Below are 25,561 nucleotides of genomic sequence, written 5' to 3' on the forward strand. Positions count from 1 at the left end.
TAATTATTAATGATAAAAATGCATGTCACACTAGACTTAGAATGTGTCTTTTGGGGCTAAAGCGTACAAACAAATGGCTGAAAATATGCAAATAAGCCAAGCAATAAAGACAATTGCATGGCAACCAATCAATGCAGCTCGTCTTGTCTTCAACGAGCCCAAAAGGACCCACGTCACTCCTCTGTTCATCTCTCTGCACTGGCTACCTCTCGCTGCTCGCATCAAGTTCAAGGCATTGACGCTTGCTTACAGATCTTTCACAGGCTCAGCTCCCTCCTACTTTCACTCACTCCTACGAGTCTACATCCCTACCAGAAGCCTACGATCGGTCAACGAGCGACGTCTCGTGGTTCCATCACAGAAAGCCACAAAATCACTTTCCAGAACATTCTCATTCACAGTTCCATGCTGGTGGAATGCTCTCCCCACCCTCATCCGGAATGCAGAATCCCTGGCAACATTCAAAAAAACAGCTGAAAACCCATCTCTTCCGTGAGCACTTAACCTCATAAAAAAACAAAACAAAAAAAAAAACCTTTCCTTTTCCTTTAAATCCTCACTTATCGGGCTTATGCTACTCTGAACAATGCCTGAACTTCGTATTTTGAGCACTTCTTGCGTTGTTTTTTACCTCTTCACGATGACTCGCTTAAAGGGATAGTTCACTTTGAAATTTAATTTTGGTATGTTTTAGCTTACCTCAAGGGCATCCAAGATGTAGGTGTCTTTTTTTCCACAGTAGTTTCAATTTTGATATTTTTAGGTCAAACCGTTCTTGTCTGTCAGTCATATAATGCAGGTCTATGGTCACTATCTCAAAGAGCATGCACAGAGTCCAAATTAAAAAAATTCCCCATCGTCCAAATTAAACAATTCCCCATCGTAAGTACACATTGATGGCCTAAGACACGAAACGAACGGTTTGTGTGAGAAAACGAACAGTATTTATATAGTTTTTTCCACTTATACACAGCCATGTCCGAGTGATCTGATCTGACGTGTGCGCAGACTGGTGCATAGATATATACACTAGATGTCGCCTTGTCTACGGCAGTTCATTGGAACGAATGTCTTTAAGGCGACATCTAGTGTATATATCTATGCACCAGTCTGCCCACACGTCACACAGCAGGATGCGTGCGCGCCCTCAGATCACTTGGACGTGGCTGTGTTCAAGAGGTAAAAACTATATAAATACTGTTCGTTTTCTCACACAAACCGCTCGCAAATCGTTAATTTGGACGATGGGGAATTGTTTTAATTTGGACTCTGTGCATGCTCTTTGAGACAGTGACCACAGACCTGCATTATATGACTGACAGACAAGAACGGTTTGACCTAAAAATATCAAAATTGAAACTACTGCGGAAAAAAAGACACCTACATCTTGGATGCCCTTGAGGTAAGCTAAAACATACCAAAATTTAATTTCAAAGTGAACTATCCCTTTAATTTAGTCCTAATTTGTAAGTCGCTTTGGACAAAAGCATCTGCTAAATGACTAAATGTAAATGTAAATGTAAATATAAAACTATGTCCATTTAAACCTGAGAAGAAGCAGTTTATTGGTTTGTGTATGTGTAAGCATTACCTCGTACAGGAAGTCTCACAGTGAGGTTCATGTTGCACAGATGAGCCTGACAGCACTCTACAATCTGGTCAGGTGATGGAGGAGTTTTGCAGGTCATCCTGCCCTGCTCATACACCTTAAAACAGCCCTTCTGAGACACTGGCGTTCCATCACTCCGAGTCAAAGAGGAGAAACACTGCTGACCCATACAGCGGTCCCCCGTTACACACGACCGGCCCTCACACACACACTCATGCTCTGTAGGGGCTGCCATTAACTCTGCATCTGGAAAGAAGAAGATTAATATATTACTGTCGTTAAAAAAGGTATTTTTCTTTTGAGTCTTAAGTCTTTAAGTAAAGTCCAAATGTCATGCTCATATTGCAATCTAGCTAGTTTTCACTCAGCTAGCTCGCCCATGCTGGTGAATTGGTCGTGACGTCGTTCTATGCAGGCGTGATAAGGGCGTGTTAAGTGCGTGTTTTAGAGTAGCACTGCAGGGCTACTGGCCTGATTGATTTTGGCTTCAGTGCTTGAGGTCCGAGGCTATTGGCCTCGTCCAGCACATTTTTAGCACTGGCTCACACTGGCCCGACAGAAAAGTAGCTAATGATTAATTTTATCCATCCATTCTCCAAACCGCATGTTGGGTTGCGGGAATGATGGGGTGTCCCAGTGTCTCTGCCCATAGGCTAAATGAGTAGTTATTTTACAAAGATAAAATTAATGAATTGTTAGATATTACAGAAACTAATTTGGATTATGCTATGTTTTAAAGACACTTGCTTTTAAATGAGAATTATTACAATCGTTCCCAAAGGACATCGTTCAGAAATGCAAGATATAGTTACTTTAATACCAAGATGCAATATTTTAAATATCTAAACAAATCTTACATGGTCGGAGTCATATTTAATCATTTTTAAAAAAGATAATGAAACAGAAGGCTATGAAATAGGTTTCATTGTATTAATGCAAAAATACTTTTTCTTTTGTTTTTGACAACTTTTCACCCAGCATACTTTCATCATTACACTGTGGTACATTTAAGGTGTGAGGTTTAAATAAAAAGGATAAATGATTGCTTCAATTAATGATTCACCTGTATTTGGCATCTCCACGGTAACATTTGCATTACACAATGTTTCCTGGCAACAGTACACCAGCGTGTCCACTGACTGGGAGTTTTTGCAGCGCACTGACATTTCTTCACTACCCACAATGCACCCTTTCTGCTGTAAGGCTGTCCCATTCTCGAAGGACAGTGAGGAGAAACACTGCAGGCCAAAACAGCGCTGGACATCACTGCATGAAAACCCCTCGCACGCGCACTCAACGTGACCAGTGCTGCCTTTATCTGCAGAACACACACACAGATAAGAAAGACATTTCCCTTCTATCTACAATTGTGATAGCCTGGTAATACCAGACTCTGCTACTTCACTTTGCTTCGTATACAGAGTCTGGAATAGCATAATAGAGAAGTGTTTTCTCTCTCGCGGGGGGGCGCTTGTCTGAAGTTTAAAATCATTGGTTACCCGTAAGCCAATCACATAACGTTTGGTTATGGCGTGTGTTATGCGCATGCTCAGCCGCATCTAACTTCCACTGTAAACGCATGTATGATGCAAAAACTAAACCATCGAGCGAAATACCAGAGTGAACATGGCTGTGAATGACTTTTGCAGATTATGTGAAGTAAATCTACGCATCCACGGTACAATCAGCGTCTACGTCACGGCTCTCAGCCCGCCCTCTGTTCGTTGATTGGCCCGGCTGTTTTCAGGCCGGTGGAAAACTGAAAGATAGGCTGCTATCTCAGACTGACTACAGGAGCGAAATGAAATTAGCGGAAGTAGGAAGTCTGACGTAGTCAGGCTACAATTATGAGATGCTTAACCAAGAAACATGGCTATCTCTCTTTCTTCAACTATGGTCACTTTTATGTCCCAGAGGTTGATTATTAAAACTAACATACAGAATAAAGTCAAAATCTATTATATGATGGTATAACCAAGGAAATCTTTTACTATATCTTTTAAGATGTTTATTTCTTGCTTCTTTTTTTTGTCTTAACTACTTATTTCTCAGTGTTCTGTGTATGTATCCTCATCATCCTCATCCTCCAAACTCAGCAGCAGGCCATATATTATTAGTATGATTACTTTTCAGTAGAAGGCTCATCAAGATTACAAAGTAGTATTTACACTGCTAAAGTAGTACTACAAAATTCCACCTGCCTACTGATTAGGGACAATTCCATAGTCTAACCCCATAACCCCAATTTGCTTCTCTGTTTGAGATCAGATCATTTTACGCCGCTAAACTCCGGGAAAGTTTTCAGTGCAATTTTCCAGTAAGTGAAATTCATTCAAACAACCTGATCACACATTGAAATTGTGACACATTTCAGTACATTCATGTTGTTTCCACACACATTCAGGATAATGTTTTTTGTGTAGGTTGCTGTTTTTAGTAATTCTGAAGGAATCTGTGTACTGGGGGGGGGGGGGGGGTCCATGTGATCCTGTTCCATATGGCAACTTGACATGTCTAAAACGTAAACAAGCTCTAATAAGCACTAAACAAGCTCTTTGCTGCTGCACTGTACACATACTGTACACTGAATTCTGAAAAGTTTTGTTCTGTAATTTTATTTTTATTTTTTTCTTGTGTGTGCTTTGGTGTGCATAAATGTATGAATTATGTGGACTCTTTATATAATTTGATATTAGACATGTGCCAGTATACGGTAATATAATATATCACGATAATGAACATGTATGATATTGTTATCATGGGCACTTCAAAATATCGTGAATAATTATTTAGCACAAATTATTCCGATTTATTTTAAAGAATACTTTTCCTATCAACTGTTTAAAATGCACAACACTGGTGTATGCTGAGTCAAAGAGGCATGCGCTCAATCTGACATAAACAAGCCCAACAGGCACGAGCAGCGCGTGGCAGTGAAGGAGACGTGCTGAATGAAAATGCACATTCGCTCTCTGACAGCAGATGGTGCTTGTTGAACAGCAGAAATGCAACTGTTTAACTAACAACTCCGTAAACCAAGCTGCTGCACTTTCGGTTTCTGAAGAGTATTTGAATGTTTCAAACATCCATTCAGATTTTTGTATTCACAATGGTGTTCATCACAGCACAGAATATGTAAACACTTCAAACTTAAACCTTTTTTTATATTTTCTTTATTGTCTTTAGTTGTTTGGTAACACTTTACAATAAGGCTCCATTAGTTAATATTAGTTAATTTATTAGTTAACTTAAACTGACAATGAAAAATACTTAAATGTTAATGTTAACAACACATCATTAAAATCTAAAGTTGTAATTGTATTATTTAATGAACGTGAGAAACTAAAAATGGTCAGTTATATTTTTTAAATAAGAATAATAACTTTTGTAACAAATGTAGCTATTGCTTATTGTTAATGTTAGTTATTGCATTAACTAACATTAACTAATGGGACCTTATTGTAAAGGGATGCCTATTCACACATTCATTGTGTGTTCTTTATGTTCTTTATAAGCCTTTTCATCTTTAATCTGTTCGAAACATTTGTTTTATACATGTTTTGTGTATTGCTTTATTGTATTTATATGTTCATATATGTATTTATATGTTATTTTTTGTTATAATAAAAAAAAGTTATTAAACCAGTTATAGTATGACAACACTTTTTTTGCGACTTATTTCAATATCGTGATAATACCAAATAACCATGATAAAAGACTCTCCCCTGTGAAGACCTCCCTATGAAAGTAATATGATGCCATAAAGAATCGCATGCCCAGGGTAAGATTCGTGAAAGTGTACATAAGATTGCAAGCGTAAATAAAATGTGCATGTTCAAGAGAAGATTTGTAAAGGTGTAAATTGCCTTTCAAGCTAAGATAAAAAAAAAGGTGCAGCATTGTACTGTTATTCGTAAGTGTAATGCATGTATTGTGAAACAGCAGTTTCATGCTTACACAAAATAAATATGATCTGTATTCTTCTGACTTCCATTTGACGTGTGTTATGCGCTGGCTCAGCCGCATCTAACTTCCACTGTAAACACATGTATGATGCGAAAACAAATCCATCGAGCGAAATACCGGAGTGAACATGGCTGTGAACTACTTTTGCAGATTATGTGAAGTAAATCCACGGTACAATCAGCGTCTACGTCACGGCTCTCAGCCCGCCCTCTGTTCGTTGATTGGCCGGCTGTTTTGTATGGAGGTATTTTTGGTGCAAAACTACTGAACGCCTGTGACAGTGGAATTTGAAGTTGGAGAGAATAGCCACACATGTGTATCAGTAAATTTGAAGTCACAGAGAGAAATGTTTTAAGAGTTGCAAACTTGTAGACTTTTTTTTATCTTCCACAAACACAACACAACAGTCACACCTTCTCAAATTCTTCATTGCAGGTGCACAAATCCTATTCTACAAATCACAAATTAAGAAACTCATACGCTCACATTTTTGCTACAGTTGCTGCAGTGAATATGGTGCAAAACGCATTTACACACCCGCATCAAGAAATGTGAAGTCACGGAGAAATTTTGCTCATCTGCAAATCAGTATGTGAATTCATCCAATGAGAGTTGCACACTTGTAGAATATTTTCTCACAAATGTCTTGTATATTTTTCTAGCACAAACACACGTACATAACTACAGCTGCTTGAATCTGCTGCGACGAATCTCAAACACTGTTTTTCGCTTTCAAGTGACAAGTTTCGCGCGCTCTCCCTTTTGCACCAAGTGCACCGTGAAATGTGGGGAAAAAGTGAGTTGTGCATCTGTAGAGGCAGTGGGCGGAGCCTACATGAATATTCATGAGTTTCCCGGGCATCCAAAAGTGGATAAATTACATTTGATACAACTAGGTTTCTGTAAATGAGAAACAAAAAACACTTAAAATTATTTTACGGAATAAGAGCATGCGCGTGGAACTGCTCATTCTAGTTCACGCTCCTCGTTTCTCAGCAGGTTTAATGGATTATTTAAAAAAAGGTAAATATAGTTTCAGCGCGAACTTAAACTACAATTGTGTATCATTTCATAAAGTTCATAATGTTTTTATTAGTTTGCACGTTTTGTGCATTCGTTAATGACTAAATGATTGCTGGCATTCACTTCGTGTAGGCCTATATAAAGCACAGCAAACTTCAACTCGTTCATTTCGTTGTGCTTTTCCTCTGTACATTGCAATGCTTTAAACTGTCTTTTGTTATCATTTGTTGAATGTCACTGCAATAAAAAAATACAATAAAAAAATAACGTTCCACTTTTACCGTAAAACCAAAAATTCCAGAACACCTGAATGATTACAGCAACACTTATTTCCAACAGAAGAGCAGAATATTCCTAAATACATGAACCATTACCATTTAATTTATTTATTGCTAAGCTCTTCTGATACCTTACCTTATGAAGCTTTACAAATGTGTCATCTCTGGCAATAATCTCTGGGAAATAACTCCACAACCATATCCATGTCCAAATAAACATTTTGCACCCTATACTGATGTTTCTCGTTGTCATGTTCTTTCTTTGACCTTATGTGTTGCTCTGTGTGCCTGGATGATACACAATGATGACCATTGATACAAATGCATGATTCTACTGACTTGAACTCTTGAAAATGAAACCTTTAAACTTTGTTGGATCAATGTTAAAACATGACATTCTGGTATTTAAGATTTGCATGACAAAAGTTTGGAATCACTATGATTTAAGAAATGTTATACTTTTATAGCAGGCAAGGTCATTTTCCACACTTCATTAAGCAGCAAAACCATTTTCAACTGTGATAATAATCAGAAATGTTTCTTGAGCAGCAAATCAGTATTAGAATGATTTCTGAAGGGTCATGTGACACTGAAATCTAGAGTAAAATGAGCTCTGCCATCACAATATATTTTTTAAAACATTAAAATAGAAAACAGTTGATAAAAATATTTCACAATATTACTGTTTTTCAGATAAATGTAGTCTTGGTACCTTAGAGGTACCTTACCTTAGAACCTTACTAATACCAAACTTTTGAACCGTGTATATATTATTAAATCAAAACCAGCACAAGCACACCTTGCAATCAAAACATTAAAAATAATATTGTTACATTATTTTGCCAGTATGTTTGTAAATATTTTTTTTAGAACATCAAATTGGTGGCTTATTATATTCCGTAAAATAATGTTAAGTGTTTTTTGTTTCTCATTTACAGTAACCTAGTTGTATCAAATGTAATTTATCCCCTTTTGTCCATACAATTTTGTTTAATCCAAATTGTACGTATGTATTAAAGCAACACATTCATGCTTGAGTTTGATCTTAAATGATTTGGCTTATTTAAACGAACAAGAATTTAAGAACAATCACACCAGGATATATTATATATATTTTAAAAAGTGTTAGCCCACAGATACATTTGTGAAGGTTTATTTAATTTATTGCAATCAACAAATGATAATAATTAGTAAAAGCCACAGTTTTAAAGCTTCGCAAGGTGCAATTTATACGGTGAGTTGAAGTTTGCTGTAGCTACTGTATATAGGCCTACACGAAGTGAATGCCAGCAATCATTCAGTCAGTGACGAATTAATAACAACATTATGAATTTAACAAAACGATACACAATTGTAGTTTAAGTTCGCGCTGAAACTATATTTACTTTATTTTTTGAAATATGTGAGCATATGAGTTTCTTAATTTGTGATTTGTAGAATAGGATTTGTGCACCTGCAATGAAGAATTTGAGAAGGTGTGACTGTTGTGTTGTGTTTGTGGAAGATAAAAAAAAGTCTACAAGTTTGCAACTCTTAAAACATTTCTCTCTGTGACTTCAAATTTACTGATACACATGTGTGGCTATTCTCTACAACTTCAAATTCCACTGTCACAGGCGTTCAGTAGTTTTGCACCAAAAATACCTCCATAGTTTTGAGGCCAGAGGAAAACTGAGAGATAGGTCGCTATCTCAGACTGAGTACAGAAGCGAACTGAAATTGAGCGGAAGTACGAAGTCTGACGTAATCAGGCTACAAAAGCACTGCAAGCCTGTGAACAGCAATTTGCAACCGAAAACAACAGTCTTCCTGCAAAACAGATCGATCGCGTAAAATCAACATTTGTGTAAAAAAATAACCTGTTGCAAATGTCTAAATGACTTGTGTACATGAGGCAAAAAAGTTCCCGAAATAACCCGATTTGTACAGTTGCGTCTTTCTTTTAGTCTTGGTACGATTCTCTCACTCGATGAGTTTTGCAAGGCGAAGAGGAGGGGGGGTCCACCTTCATCATGTAGACAATCAAATGAGCTTCTCGCTGACTCTCGTTTTACTCTTATCTGATTTAATAAACACACCAGTCGCCAGAACACATCTTTTTCTTCACTTGGCTCAGTATCGTTCTCGTTGCCGAAACTGTACTTTTAATGCACACATACATGTAAAAAAACAACAACAAAAAAACATGATTGCTTAAGCTGTTCACCAGTAGGCTGACTATATGGGTTGATACTGAATTACTGAGTTACGTTCACACACAGTTCTCACACAGGACTCACAACTGCATTTTCAGAAAACCTGCACTGTGTGAACAGGATTCTGGAAAATGTGTTGTCTATCACGCATCACGTCATACAGTGCTAGAGAGCCGCTCTGCACTGCGCTGCAAAAACGCGTGTCTATGGTGTGTTTCGTGTTCTCTTACGAGAGGTCTCTCGTACTTGCGTAAGTATCTTACGCTAGGGGAAAACCACTTTTCCTCGAGATATTGAAGCAAAAAATTTTCCTTAATTTTGCAATAATGTAAAACGCATTGCAGCAGCATGCAGACATGGGCGAGACAGCTCGCGCGCCCATTGGCTGCTCTGCGGCAACTGCACCAGCCTATCGATAGAGGCCCCTCATGACGTCAGAACCAATGAGGGTGCTTCGCGCCCATTACGTCATGTCCCGCCGAAAGCGGGTGGGGCTAGGGCTATAAATACGGCCCAGAGAGGCTGTTTTGGTCAGTTTTTCATCTCTTCAGCGGGCCTTCGCATCGCTGGATCCTGAGAGGAAGCCGCGCCGTCTGAGTCAAGCACCCAGCGGGATTAGTCCATCTGAAGCTGCTGGTCGACATCTCGCCGCCTTCAGTCGCCGTTTCTGCTGACGCTTTCCGGCGTACATATCCTTTTCTCTGCTACTGTGTTTTGTGTATGTGTGTGTTCGCCGCCGCGACACACACTCTCATTGCACTAAAAGAGCCGGGCGTCTTTTTCAAGACGCCCCTTTCCCCCCCAACCCGCAAAGCTCGCCAGTGCGCCCGCTTGCCTTGCCTGCTTGGAGGATGATACCTGTTCTCCCTCTGTTCGAGCCGCGCAAACCGCGCCGTTCACAGGGGATGTCAGGAGCGGACGGTCACGGGGCTAGCTTTCTCTCTCCCTCTGTTCGAGCCACGCAAAATGCGCCGTTCACAGGGGAGGCTGGAAGCGGACGGTTGGGGTTAGTTTTTCTTTACGTACAAGAAAGCTACCCTGCCCCTGCGCCCCATTCACGCGTCACTCACCGGCGAAAGGAGAAAATAGTGTTTATAGTCCCGCCGAAGCTGGGCTGACCTGAATTTTCTCACACATTTCTCAGTTCCCTGATCAGGCGACTGGAAATATAAATATTGCAGCGCCGGCAAGCAAACGCCGAAGAAAACATGTTGACGCTCTTATATGCTCGTGCATCTGAAAGCCTTTGTGTTCCCCCCTGTGGCTCAGTGGCGGAATCTTTGGTTTTTCGCACGAGAGACCGGTGTTCGAATCCCGGTCTAACGGCAGATTAATCATGCCTCCAATGCTTCGCTCTGTCAGTTCCCTGAAAGGCGACTGCAGATGTGCATTTTGCAGCCAACGAGCGCGTTGTACAACCCGCTCGCCTGCACCCAAACACCGTTTCTATGGTTCCCGTGCGTCACTGGCGAAAGGAGAAAAGAGTGTTAATGTCCCGCTGCGGCCAGGCCGAATTCTATTTCTCACACATTTCTCATTCCCCTCTGAAGTTCAGGCGACTGGAAATGTCAATACTGCAGTGAGCGAGCCTGTTGTAATGCACGCACGCCTGCAAACAAACGCCAGCATGTTAGCGCGAGTATTATCAGAGAGCGTCATCTAAATGCCTATGTGTCTTCCCCTGTGGCCCACTGGCAGATTCTCAGGTTTTCACGCGAGAGACCCGTGTTCGATCCCGGGTCTACCGGCAGAGAAAAAATAAATAAAAAAATTATGCCGTCAATGCTCGCTCTGTCAGTTGCCTGAAAAGGCGACTGCAGATGTGTATTTTTGCAGCCAACGAGCGCGTTGTACAACCCGCTCGCCTGCACCCAAGCACCGTTTCTATGGTTTCCGTGCGTCACTGGCGAAAGGAGAAAAGAGAGTGTTCCTAGTCCAGCTGCGGCTGGGCCTACCTCCATTCTCACATATTTCTCTGGAAATGTCAATATTGCAGTGGACGAGCCTATTGTAATACACGCACGCCTGCAAACAAACGCCAACATGTTGACGCTCTCTGTTTCTATGGCAACTTCTCGCTCGTTCAGTTCCAGTAAATGCGACTGTTCCAGTGTATTCTGCAGTAAACAAGTCGGCGACACAGCCCGCTTGCCTGCACACAAACGCCGCTTTTACGGCTACCCAGATAAATCCCATAAGAGTGTATTTCTGGTGTTCCAGCCACGGCCGATGGTGTTATGAGTGTAGACAAAATGCCCACTGCCCAGTGCTCATTCCTACACAGAAACACAGCCCGTCACACAGGGCTCGCGCACATGAAATCGACCCAGATCGATTGCGCATTAAATGTGGTAAATGTGCCCACTGCCCAGTGCCCACAAACACTACGTTCTGCATGTCTCAAGGTTTCTGTAAAACGAAACCAACATGCATTCGCTCTGCTCAGGCAGACAATGCTCTCAGTGTTGTAAATGTGCCCGCTATCCCACGCCCACATTCACACATAGACATGACAGGTCTTACAGGACTCGCCCAGCCCTCCCCCTCTCGGTTGACCACCGCAGAGGAGTCGAGCGCGGGCAATCTGCCCGCTGTTATCAGCGCGCCCCCTGCCTCAAATGTCATAAGCGCGACGCTTATGTTGCAGCACACTGAAGCCCCTCTGTCGCTGAGCGACCAGAGCGCGCTTCGCGTTCGTGCAAACGCATGGGCAAGGCTACCCGGGGTTTCGAAGTGGGTGCTAGACATTATAGAAAGAGGCTATTCGCTACAGTTCGGTCGACGCCCGCAACGCAAAGCGGCGCGAATCGATACTACGGTGAAAAAGGAAGTAGCACACCTACTTCGAGCCGAAATAGCGAAGTTACTGAGCAAAGGGGCTATAGAACCCTTATCACAAGCTCAGAGCGAAGGGGGCATGTACAGCAGATATTTTCTGGTACCCAAAAAAGACGGGGGTCTCAGACCCATTCTAGATCTAAGACGACTAAACAAAGCACTTCTGAAACGACGGTTCAGAATGCTCACGACCAAGAAAATCCTCTCGCAAATTTGCCAAGGGGACTGGTTCATGTCGATTGATCTGAAAGACGCTTATTTTCAAATACAAATAGCGTCACGTCACAGGCGATTTTTGAGATTCGCCTTCGAGGGTCAGGCATATCAGTACACAGTCCTGCCATTTGGCCTATCCCTGGCACCTCGCGCATTCACAATGTGCATGGATGCAGCACTCGCACCCCTCAGGCTCCGAGGCATACGAGTGCTGAATTATTTGGACGATTGGCTGGTTCTAGCTCGATCACAGTCGGGGCTCATAGAACACAGGACCATATTACTCGATCACCTCGAGAATTTAGGTCTCACAGTCAATTGGGCGAAGAGTTCGCTGTCTCCCAGTCAGAAAATATCTTTTCTGGGCACAGATCTGGACTCGCTGTCTATGACAGCACAGCTGTCGCCGCAGCGCAGACTAAGTATTCAGCGCATGACAGAGATTTTTCGCCACGGCGTTTTAGTCCCGCTCAAAAAGTTTCAAAGGATGCTGGGTCTCATGGCTTCAGCATCCTCAGTGCTTCAGCTGGGTCTGCTTCGCATGCGCCCGCTGCAGTATTGGTTGAAAGCGCGCGCGCCGCGCAGAGCTTGGACCTCTGGTCTCGCGCGCCTCAAGGTCGATCAGAAATGCGTTGCAGCTCTGAAACCTTGGACAGTGACCGACTGGTACCGGTCAGGAGTAAGCCTGGGGACTTCCTCGAGTGTGAAGGTGGTGTCTACGGACGCCTCAACCTCGGGATGGGGAGCGCTGCTCGAGGGCAGACCGTTATTCGGCCAGTGGTCGGAACGGGAGAAGCTTCTGCATATAAACTGCCTGGAAATGATGGCAGTCGACAACGCGCTGAGGCGCTTTTTGTCCCCAGATAAAAAGACACCACGTCTTGGTCCGTTCGGACAACATGTCAGTGGTGGCTTATATAAATCACCAAGGAGGTATCAGATCCAGAATCCTTCACAGGCTGACGGAACGCCTCCTGGTCTGGGCTCAGCACAATCTGCGCTCAATCAGGGCAGCGCATGTGCCCGGCCATCTGAATGTGGGACCAGACAGACTGTCCAGAAACAATCTTCCGACAGGAGAATGGTCTTTACACCCACAGACAGTCGAACTGCTATGGAGGACATTTGGCAGAGCGAAAATAGACCTATTTGCGTCTCAAGAGAACGCTCATTGTCAGGAATTTTTCTCCAAGAGCAGGGACGCGCTGGCTCACGTCTGGCCCCGCTGCCCGCTCTATGCGTTTCCCCCTGTCACGCTCCTACCCCAGGTGTTAGAGCGAATCAGGGAGAGCGGATGCCCAGTGCTATTCGTCGCCCCATTTTGGACAAACCAAGCCTGGTTTCCAGTCTGACGAGTACCGCCCCGTGGCCGATACCGGTGAGGAGGGATCTCCTCTCGCAGGCAAACGGCTCGATCTGGCATCCTTGCCCAGAGCGTTGGTCCCTACATGTGTGGGCCATCAACGGGTACCCGTTAACCTCCCAGCGGGAGTGTTAAACACGATCACACAGGCTAGAGCTCCATCTACGAGGCGGCTCTATTCCTCAAAATGGTCTGTGTTCACTAACTGGTGTACAGCAAGTGGTACTCCGCCCTCACGCTGTGGGGTGACGGAGGTTCTCTCCTTTTTACAAGAGCTTCTGGATAAGGGCAGAGCCCCATCCACGCTCAAAGTTTATGTGGCGGCCATAGAAGCGTTCGCTGAACCACCGCTCGGCCAGTCATTAGGAAGGAACGATCTGGTCATTCGCTTCCTTAGAGGAGCTAAGAGGCTGAACCCTCCCAGACCTCCCTCAGTTCCCGTTTGGGACCTTTCCACGGTTCTGGAAGCCATGAAAGGTGCCCCATTCGAGCCAATACAGTCAATAGATCTGAAACTCTTGTCTTTCAAAACAGTGTTTCTTCTGGCTCTCGCTTCAGTGAAGCGCATAGGGGATTTGCAAGCGCTCTCAGTGAGCGCGACGTGTATGGAGTTTGGGCCTAATGACTCGAGAGTCATACTCAAACCAAAGCACGGATATGTTCCTAAATCCCTCAATACACCGTTTAGGGCACAGGTGATCTCCCTGTCGGCCCTGCCGGTATCTGAAGAGGAAGGGGACGCAGGCTTCCTTTGCCCGGTCAGGGCATTAAGGGCCTATGTGTCTCGCTCATCTGTTTTCAGACAGACGGAGCAGCTCTTTGTTTTGTTCAGCGGACGTTCTAAGGGACTAGCTGCGTCAAAACAGAGTCTATCCAGAAGGATAGTTGATGCTATAGCACTAGCTTACACATCCAGGGGCCTGCAATGCCCGATAGGTGTCAAAGCACACTCCACAAGAGGCATGGCCTCGTCGTGGGCTTGGTCCAGTGGGATTGCCTTGCAAAATATCTGTATGGCGGCAGGCTGGGCCTCCCCGTCTACATTTATAAGGTTTTATAACCTCGAGGTTCCCGCTTTGCAAGCTAGGTTGCTCTCGGTTTAATTTTTCAGTATTGCCCGCCCGATGCTATCGGCTCAGGATGCTGAAACTGCTAGAGCGTCGATCACTGATCGTCTGTATACTTCTGTGGGTGGTGCGTAAGTCCCCCATATTTATCAGTCCAGGCCGAGTTCGCCCTGGCTGTGTGGAACACTTGATATAACATGCTCTTATCAGAGCTCCATATTACAGGAATGATGCTATTCTAGCCCCTCTTCCCGGATTCTCTGTGAGTCCCTTGTGATTAGGCACTGTATGAGCCCCGGGCACCTGCCCTTGGGACTTTAGTGTTATGTCTCAAGCACGCACGGCGTTTTACATTGTGTTCCCCTAGCGTAAGATACTTACGCAAGTACGAGAGACCTCTCGTAAGAGAACGTACTCGGTTACTAACGTAACCTCGGTTCTCTCTAGAAGAGGGAACGAGTACTTGCGTATCTTGCCGTGCATGCGTCATGTTCTGATTCGCTTCAGCGATGAAAAACTGACCAAACCAGCCTCTCTGGGCCGTATTTATAGCCCTAGCCCCACCCGCTTTCGGCGGGACATGACGTAATGGGCGCGAAGCACCCTCATTGGTTCTGACGTCATGAGGGGCCTCTATCGATAGGCTGGTGCAGTTGCCGCAGAGCAGCCAATGGGCGTGCGAGCTGTCTCGCCCATGTCTGCATGCTGCTGCAATGCGTTTTACATTATTGCAAAATTAAGGATAATTTTTGGCTTCAATATCTTGAGGAAAAGAGGTTTTCCCCTAGCGTAAGATACTTACGCAAGTACTCGTTCCCTCTTCTAGAGAGAACCGAGGTTACGTTAGTAACCGAGTACGTTTTCGTGTGGTTTCGGACTTGGCAGATGAACTCGTAAGATTTGCCACAACTGGACTCTTGTCATTTCAAAATTTATAACTTTTTCATTTTTATGGACGTCAACTTCTTTGATATTATTTTGGTCACTGTCACTATGGTTACTGGTAAGAGAATACAGGCTTGACTCCCATTACACGTTCATACAGACAGTATTCGAGACGCTACTGTAAGTTGCTGTTTAAACAAGAAATTTTGAGACTCACACCTGTAAGTAAATGTGGGTGTCAATTCCAAAAACTAACAGTGTGAACGTAGCCTAGAACTCATTATATTTTAAAATATACATGGCAACTGTATCACCGAATCACCATCTTTGAAATGATTTTCAGTGTGTCAGTCTTACCTTCCATACAGGCAGCAGGTGAAGCCAACACAACCACCAACAACTGAATCATCTTACTGCTCAACATTATAGACCTAAAGAAAAACAGACATTATCACTTACATTATCACTGACCCAAAAGAAAACAATCAGCAAAACAGGTCAATCTTATATTCATAATAAAAATCAGTTTGAATGTCCACTGAGGACAGCGCTAGTCAATGCATTTGTCGGTTGCGTCTTATAAGGTGGTGTTTAAAGTAAAAAATAATGTCCTTGTTTACAACCTTTTTTCAGACCTTTTCAATACAGAAGTATTTGCTACTAACTCACTCATAAAAACAGTCACACATGTACTGTATAGTGCATTGTCTTTTTTAAATAAAATCTTTGTTAAGGTAAACAAAGAGGTAATGAATATAGCATGTACAATTATTCTAACAAATTAAATAAATAAATAAAAACATAAAACATTCTAAACTGCCTGAATAATAAAAATTTTTTTTAAAAACATAACTACTTTAGTTGCATTTTTTTATATAACAAGAGCATATTAACAACAGGCAAAATAAATTTACAAAGTCTAATGTTTTCAAATGACATGGGAGTCTATCAACTCCCTATAAATATAAGCATAAATATAAACATTTGTTTTAAAAGGTTTATGTGTTGTTTGATAGGCTAAAGAGTGAAGAGAATGGAACACGCTGGACTATTCGTTGGAAAACGCAAACACTAAATAAAAAAACTGAATACATCATCACAATTACCGAATCCATCTCATCTGGCATGTTATCAGAATTATTAATAATGTTTTTGTCAGTCTAGATTATGACAGAGCGCTGTTTTTGTCTATGCATCTTTTTTCTTATTTCTGGAAGCTCTAAAAATTTTGTTTTTGGCTTTGGGCAAGAAATTCAACTTTTAAATGAAAAAATAGATTGTCTTGATTAAACTTTATTAATGTCATGTGACTAGTGTGAAAGGTCACATGAACAGATCAGTTTACTTCCTACTTGCACATCTAGAAGAAGATGTCTTCCTCAGACTACTACAAAAAGTAGTATGTAAAAGATATTAATTAACAGATAGAACTATCATATTTTGTACATATATTCTTTAAAGGGTCTACTACTGATATATTTTGAGAATTATACTCCTGCATATATATTTTGCTCGTAAGACGTGTAAATTTGTTAACGGTCACAAATGTGATCGGTAGTATAACACAGTGTTTCAATTGAAAACACAGGTTTTGGCTGTTAATCCTACACTGAACAAAATTATAAACACAACACTTTTGTTTTTGCCCCCATTTTTCATGAGCTGAACTCAAATTCGTTACATTTATATAGCGCTTTTTCTGAGACCTCAAAGCACTTTACATAGAAGGGGGGAATCTCCTCAACCACCACCAATGTGCAGCATCCACTTGGATGATGTCCACTTGGTGTGCTCCACACATGACCACAAACAACCCTTTCTACAACGTACGGCCCATCTTTAGTGCACTGAATGAGTGCACACACATCTCCCTGAAACTGGCCTAGGACAGGGCCCAAGTGTAGTCATGGTCTAGCCCATAGGGGTCTAGCTGAACAAGCAGAAGTTCCTCCAGGGTGTAACTTTGTACATGACAACCTTTTCACCTCACTAAGCCTCCATGAAATTACAAAACGATGTTATGGATTTTTTGGAATGTGTTGTGTAAATAGGTCTAATAGAAGAATTTGTATGAATTCTGACTATGGTGTTTCCCACAGTATAAAACCTAATATTTCACTAACTTAACCAACATAAAATCAAAGAGGGCATAACGTTTGTGTGTTAGGGAGGTCTAAGGAGTAAAATGCATGTACTCAAATTGCAAGAAAAAATTTGGGATTATTATAGTGAAATAAATTATATTAACATCTAAGGAGTTTTAAATGAGAGGATTATGTTAAAATCTGCATATGGTGGCCAAGCTGAAGCATCAACCCGGTGAGTGAGTGGCAGTACGAACACGACTTCACGAGATTAATGATGAGCATAGACAACAGAGAGAGAATTAAATTCAGCACTTATATTTCCGACATGCATTCATTCATGGCTGTTATAGTTACGTCTTTATTGGGACATGACTTGACGGATTACATGACCGTGATTCAGTCTCAGTATTTTTAGCGCCAAGTTTAAACTATATAACAAGCATTTATGTAGCATATCTCATGTGTGCATATTTCATTTGTGCATTAATGGCTGTTATGTTAAATAAAGTTTATTAATTAAGGGAGGCAAGATATTTTAATTTGGTTAGTTCCAGTCCTTGATTCTGATTGGTCAATAGATGTATTTTATTCACGATAAAACACGACTATGACCGCTTCACCCAATGGTTCTGTCCATCACTGCACAACAACCCTTAGCAACTACTCTTAGCAACGTAAACATTTGTTTGTTCTCATTGAAGCTTGCTTTGTTATGTAGAAGAGTATTGTGAGAGAGAGATTGAGGGACCGAGAGAATGCATTCAGATTTAGTATTTTCCTTCAGGTCAGTCCTATGTTCATAATAAAAACTCTGTTTGAATGTCCGCTGCGATATCATGTCCTTTTAACAGTTAAGGGTTTTTCCCATGCTCTGACAGCACTAGTCAAAGCATTTGTCAGTTGCGTCTTGCTCCGTGTTCACAAGTTTCAGTCCTTTCAATATAAAAGTCTTCTCTACTGACTGACTCACTCAGAAAGACCTTCTTTGGCATAACTTTTTACCATACAGTTCTATGGGCTGCCATTGACAGAGCGGAAGAAGAAGAAGAAGAAACAGAATAAGAACGCCAACGAATACAATAAGTGCCTACGCACCTTCGGTGCTTGGCCCCTAATAATAATAATAAACAGAGGAATTCCAAGTGGGTCCTCACACCTTGGTGCACGGGCCCTAATAATAATAATAATAATAATTAAAGTTGCAAGCAGCAATGAAAGGGCCCTCGCTTCAGTGCCACCGCCACCCGGTGGCTTTAGGAAAACAGAGCACAGTGGGAAAAATGCATTTAAGTAGGTAAATATAGGAGGACTCTACGTCAAAGTCATTTGTATTTGCCACGCTTCCTGCTGCCAGCTGGTGGTGCTATGACCATCACTAAACTTGGCATGTAGATGTCTTCAGGAGAGGGCACTTATCAAACATTAATTTTGAGGTAGATTGAACATTGCATGCCTGAATTATAGCCACTTTCTGTTTCATTGCATTAATAGCCTGCTTTAAAACTTAGCTAAGTGTTGCTAGTAGCATACCTGTCAAGTTTTGGATTTGAAAATAAGGGAAATTTTCCGGCGCCCACCGCATTAGCCTATATGAAAACACAAAAGGGTGTATATGAAGAGCATTTATTTAAAGGCTTATTTGCATATTTTCTGTTCATTTATCATTGCTTGTCTTTACATTTACATTTTATTTTCATTCCACACGTTCTTTTCATTTCATATTGCTTTTCTTTTACAGTTTTTCTTTTCATTTCACATAACTTTTCTTTACTCTTTTAGTGAGTTATTGTACAAATTTGTTGCAGACTTTGCATTCGCGGTATTTACATGAGGGTTTTGGTTTTTTGGCAGGAGTGCCCAATTCCGTTTTTTTTTTTTTTTTTTTTTTTCTCGAACTTTATTATGAACAATGCACAGGACAATAGGTACAGAGAACATTACAAATACTGTGCGTGCCTTCCATCTCTGTAGTAGCGTCCATCATCCGTCTCTGTTTTTTTTTTTCTGTTTTTTCCCGCGTTGTCATCATAGACTGTAAGGGTTGTCACTCATCATCTGACCTCCCACACTAACCTCGCGACAACTGCCACCTACAGTACCTGTAGTAGGCTACTGCAGGTGGCAGTTATCGCGAGGCTACTGACAGACTCAGATTAGGAATGTTTTTTGTTTTGTTTTTTTTACTCTGCCCGGGCCCGGGGTAGCCTATTTTTTTTTTTATAACGCAGGTTAAAAACCGGGAGATTTACGGGAAAATACTAATACGGGAGGACGGCAGGAAAGAAGGGTAAAATACGGGACTTTCCCGGTCAAAACGGGATACTTGACAGGTATGGCTAGTAGGGGTGTAACGATACCCTTATGTCACGATTCTATACATATCACGATACTGAACTCACAATACGATATTCAAAATGGCTGACTTCCTGTTGCGTTTAGGACTTGCAGTCGCGTTTCAAACGCATTGATCAATATGCTTGCGTAGACTTCAGTGAAATGTGCGCTGGTTTCTCTCCTCGTTCTGAGCTGGTGAGCGAGTCTCATCGACAAAAAAAACAAGCTCTTATCAGCCTCATCCAGCACATTTACATGAAATGTGATTAACAGTGGATAATTTCACGCACTTCCATGTCAGAGTGTCTGTTATCAGCGGCTTCTGTTCATCAGAAATCCCGACCGGCTTATGTTTTACAGCCATGTCCGGAATAAAGAGTAGGCCTATGTATGGTAAACCTATATACATACAGTTAGGGCGATATTAAAGGACATAAACTGTGATTTAAGATTTTGGCCTTATTGCCCATCTCTAAGTCATTCATTCCCTGCGTGACCTGTACAGGCACGTCCACAATGTCACGGGTTGAGGTAGGGTTAAGTGAGGACTCAAGGATGCAGAGGAATAGGGGCTTTATTAAAGTAAAACAAAACACAAACAGAAACTACCCCATAGGGGAAAACACTACAGACTAGACTTGACTAGGCAGAAAACACACACACAACAGGAATCATCAGACAGGCAGGGTAACAACAGCATGCGACAACGATCTGGCACAGGACAGCAAACACAAGGGGAATAAATAGGACAGCAAACAAGGCAGGTAACGAGGGAGGATAGGTGGGGAAACTGAACCAATAATCAGATAACAAGATGGGTGGGGTCAGACAATAGACAAGAGAGCACATGGCACAGGGAAGCATAAGACCAGCCATGTGCTCACATCAAACATGAAATCACACACAAGCACATGACCACCAATAACCAAATCGCTAGCCATGAGCTTACACAGAACAAGACACGAACATGCAGCTAATGAGAGACACCCATAAGCCGTGTGTTCACACAGAACAAGATAACATGAACGCAGCCAGTGAGAAAAACTAGCTGCGTGCGTGTGACACAGCACAAGACAGAAACACAACAAGACACACAGACAAAGACAGGAGAATACAGGAGTGTCAGGGCTCTGTCACAAAACCAAGAAACACACTAGACCGAGGTGACAGAACCCTAACACACAAACCTCTTGCATTTCATTTGGTCACACCACAAGGTGTTACTGTGGCCTCAAAGCTTCAGCACTGCCACTCTGAGCTCGATTGCTATGTCTGAGGTAAAACACGCATCATTAGCATACAGAGGAATACATTTTTAGATACATTTTTAAATAAATGTGGAAATAAATAAAATGTAGACATAAATACATATATACAAAAATTAATTTGGAAATAAATAAAAGTGGAAATAAATGCATAAATAAATGGGAAAAAATAATAATTATACTATTATTACAATATTACAATTATACATAAATAAGGAAATAAAAGTATAAATACTCATTTATTTATTTTCCTTTATTTTTTACATTTCTTCATATATTCATTTATGTATTCATTTATTATTATGTTAGGTTTGGCATTCCATAATTCCCGAGTACTAGTGTAAAAAGAGACGAGACGTCGTCAGTCTTGAAGCCAGTTGTTGACTGTAGATGCAGTCCTAGAGTAGAAATATTATTAAGTGTCGACTGTAGATGCTTGGGTTTCGACTGGAGATGCCCCAGGTAAACATAAGTCAGGTGTTTATACCTGAATCTTATACTCAAAAATCTACCACAATTTGGTGAGCCAGCTTCAGGTGTCCTCGGAATCTCCCTCTGTCGATGGAACAAGGAACTTGTTATCTTCATTCTGCCAGACTGCAGAAACATGTGCAACAGAGGGACCATTCCTGGACAGGCTATAAAGGTCTTAAGGTAGGACGGACTCCATACTTTTCCTTTCAAATGCTTCTAAATTAATTGAATGTGAAATTGAATTTTGGATTCTGTTAAGTCAAATTATTGAAGAAAACTGGAGATCACATTTAAATGATTAAAGGATTTAAATTATGTTTTTCTTTTTGATATTAAGGGCAGTGATTATGATTAAATTCAACCAAAGTGGTATTTGTTGAGTATTTTAGTTGTTGTGATTTAAAGTGCACCCAGAAATCTGTCAATAAAACTTTGTTCATATGAGGAGCAACTCATCATGCTGGATTTGAATTTGGGTGGCACCAGATTTGGGAAAATACTCAGAGATGCTATAGTACTGCAACCTGCTCTTTGTTTGAATAAGACTTTAATTCTGATTAAGAGAGAAATGGTGGAAGAAGTTCAATATGATCAATAGATCAATATTGTTATCCTGACATTTATGATTTTTTTTTTTTTTTACATTTTTAAATACATTTAAAAAAATAATAGGATAATAATAGGCCTACTCCATTTTTAATAGCACCTGTGGAGCTCTCTGTTGAGAATGAGAAAATTTGGAGTCACTCATATGGGTTATATAAAATTGAGCAATAGGTGCTCTAAAAGTGATGAGTAAATAGTAAGACATTAACTGCATGTGTTTAAATATTATATTCTCTTTCTGAAGAAGTCCAGATTTTGTATCCCGTTATCCCTGGGAGACAGTGTGGAAAGTTGATCCATTGCAGAGATTCTAAGATTTTGGTTTATATTAGACAACTTTTGTGCATTGAATGAGATCGAGATTGAGATTGGATGACCAGGTCAAATAGAAATTTTGATTTGAACAGGCACATAACAGACATCTTATATAAATGTAACGAATTATATTATTATTATCTTTTTTAATTCTTTTTTCCCCCCATTTCAGAGGAAAAATACGCACATTTATCAAGACAGAAATGCTTCTTTATAATAAAACAAAAACCTACATGTCAATACAAAGACAGCTACAACCCATCATATCTGCCAGTGGTCATGGAAATTAAATACTCAAAATGTTTTGTATTTTCCTCATTTCGACAGCAACTATGTATAAGAACAAGGGGAGCTACTTGTAATTCTTAAAAGCATTACATTACATACAGTACCATTTAATAACAGACATCTTACAGTAATTTTGTTTTAGTCTCTAATAAAAGAGAAAATGCAAAGAATTCATTACATTTAAATTATACACTAGATTCTAATTAGAGTTTCCTGCTGTTTCCTTCATTTCGCAAAGAATGCTTGCTTTTTCCTGCAAAGAAGAACTAAGCTTTTTAATAAAATGAGGAACTGCCGTTATGTTGTTAACCAGATGAGACTTCTGGAATTAAGAGACATTGAAAGAGATGGCTCAAAAAATGGAATTTCAATACAGTAGTCAACATTTGAAGTGGATCAAAAAAGTTCATCAAGTTGTCCTAAGACAAGAACGGGTATTATTGTTCAAAATTCAGGTATAACTTTGATGAAAGGTTTTGATCGACTTCAAATGTTGACTACTGTACTTAGCTGTAGGTTTAATTCGATTTTTGTGGTTCTCTAAGTGTTCACATTTCAGACCAGAAAATTTGGGACAGCTGCCTTGACAAATGGGAACGCGAATAGACTGAAGTCTGTTCAACGAGACGACTGCAGAGAGAAGAAGAGGAAGTGGCTGATGGGCCTTCATCTCCTCTCCTGAAAGAGGAAGATGACACTTCTGAGGGGTCAGCAAAGACTGATTCAATGCAGGAAAAGGAGAAAGTTTAACTTGAGACTTTTCCTAAGGACAATTTTGCCATGCATTATGCAGTTTTGTGGCAGGGTCGATCAAAAGCCAGACTGAAGAGAGGCAGAGAAACAACGGAGCCCATACACCACAACATCAGGCTTTTGAGTGCCATCACAGGCTGACGATCCATTGCAACAGCCAAACAAGTTCAACTGACTGATGATCCACACAGAAGGACTTCCATCCCCTCCCTTGTGGGGCCAGGCGCTGCATTTTCAATGATCACTACAGAGACCGCTTCAAATTGTTAATTATCATATTAACTTCATTCCTTTTGAATATTCACTGGTCTCACAGCAGTTCTTTGTATCCTCTCTATTAAACTAACATTCTGCTTTCAGTAGGTTACAAGATCAAAAATATTGGTCACTCCATTTTGTTTAAAGGTAATTTTCTAGATTCAATAAAAACAATAAATCTAAAATTCCAAACTTTTGAAATCACAAATTCTGTCATCACGAGAATTATTTTTTTTTTTTCATGGATTGTGTGAAGATCTCTAATCTTCTTTTAAATAGCTCATGAGTAACAACAAAAAGTTTGAAAAAATGACAAATTGCATTTGAGAAATTCAAATTAGCTCTCTCAACAGCAACTGTAGGTCTATACGAATATTATTTTAAGCCATTTAATCTATTTGATTTTGAGAAGTTTGGTTTACGTTCACGATGTTAAACTCAATCCCATGGCGACTGCATCGGACAATTGATGTCCTAACATTTAGACACTGTTGCAAGGTAAATGCCACAGTGCGTCTGCGTTCAGTAGCTTCTGTCATCGTCAAAGTTGTGTTACCATTCAGATTTTGTGGTATTTCCCTGCTAATAAAATATACGTTCCCCATTCAGTTCTAGAAATCATAATACGTTGACCAGGAAAGGAAATCTAGCCTCTAACTCCTACTGTATCTGTAGAGTATACTGACCGCTTCTACCCACCCAAGACCGCATCCAAATGTGCTTGGCTCGTTTTTTTCTCTTTTCGCTCATCTCTTGCACATGCATGTTTGTTTGTTTCATCTATCATTCGTCTCCTAGCAACAGGGTGCGTGTTTCTGTGCGAGTTTGTTGTGTTCGGAATGACTTGCAAGTCTGGTAGTGTATGATTCTCAGTCTGGTAGTGTATGATGTCCAGTTTTTTTTCTGTAATCATTCATAAAGGTAGTTTATGATGCCTGCGGTTTAAAAATCTGTTCAGATTTTAAAAGTTGTGCAGTGTATTCCAGCACATTCAGAATGCGAAAGCATATATACACTAGATGTCACCTTGTCTACGGCAGTTCATTGGAACGAATGTCTTTAAGGCGACATCTAGTGTATATATCTATGCACCAGTCTGCGCACACGTCAGATCAGATCACTCGGACATGGCTGTGTATAAGAGGTAAAAACGATATAAATAATGTTCGTTTTCTCACACAGACCGCTCGTTTCGTGTCTTAGGCCATCAATGTGTACTTACGATGGGGAATTGTTTAAAGGGGGGGTGAAACACTCATTTTCAGTCAATCTCATGTTAATCTTGAGTACCTATAGAGTAGTATTGCATCCTTCAAATCTCCAAAAAGTCTTTAGTTTTATTATATTTATAAAAGAAAGATAGGCTGTACCGAGTCTTTCCGGAAAAAAACGAAAGGGCTTGAGGCGTGCCTTGTGGGCGGAGCTAAAGCTGTGCCAACAACACACAGACATTTGAAGCAGTTTTACTCACCGCCTGCGGTTTCAACGCACGGCCGCGAACCTTTATCATTGTGACTGCTCGATCCTTAAGCATTAGACGATCTGCAAATCCGGCGTCGAACTGGGCTTTGTTTATAAAACAATCATCGTCGAAATGCAGGGAACAAACAGTCTTGCACAACTCTGTTGATGCTCTGGAAAAACCAACTCCATCCACTGGTCCCTTAATGCCGGGTTCTTTGGGAATCTGTGCAGGGTTGTCTTGCCCTGGCAACCAAAAACACACTTCTTTGGTGACATT

At 41.0% G+C, this 25,561-nt stretch overlaps 1 protein-coding gene across 2 annotated transcripts in view; it reads right to left on the bottom strand.

Annotated features, from left to right (window-relative positions):
- LOC309503349 (activin receptor type-1-like) overlaps positions 1-25,561 on the bottom strand; it is a 72,677-nt gene that overhangs the window by 23,776 nt on the left and 23,340 nt on the right. The window contains exons 2-4 of one of the 2 annotated variants that reach the window (XM_082176145.1): positions 15,798-15,871; positions 2,673-2,927; positions 1,592-1,855 (exon numbers count right to left, since the gene is read on the bottom strand). In XM_082176145.1, coding sequence (XP_082032271.1) covers positions 1,592-1,855; positions 2,673-2,927; positions 15,798-15,864 — 586 coding nt within the window. In that variant the 5' untranslated portion in view covers positions 15,865-15,871. The remainder of the gene's footprint in view (positions 1-1,591; positions 1,856-2,672; positions 2,928-15,797; positions 15,872-25,561) is intronic. The other variant, XM_082176146.1, reaches the window with a different exon arrangement.

This window comes from Leuciscus leuciscus (genome assembly GCF_965113295.1).
Source record: "Leuciscus leuciscus genome assembly, chromosome: 7".
NCBI lineage: Eukaryota > Metazoa > Chordata > Actinopteri > Cypriniformes > Leuciscidae > Leuciscus > Leuciscus leuciscus.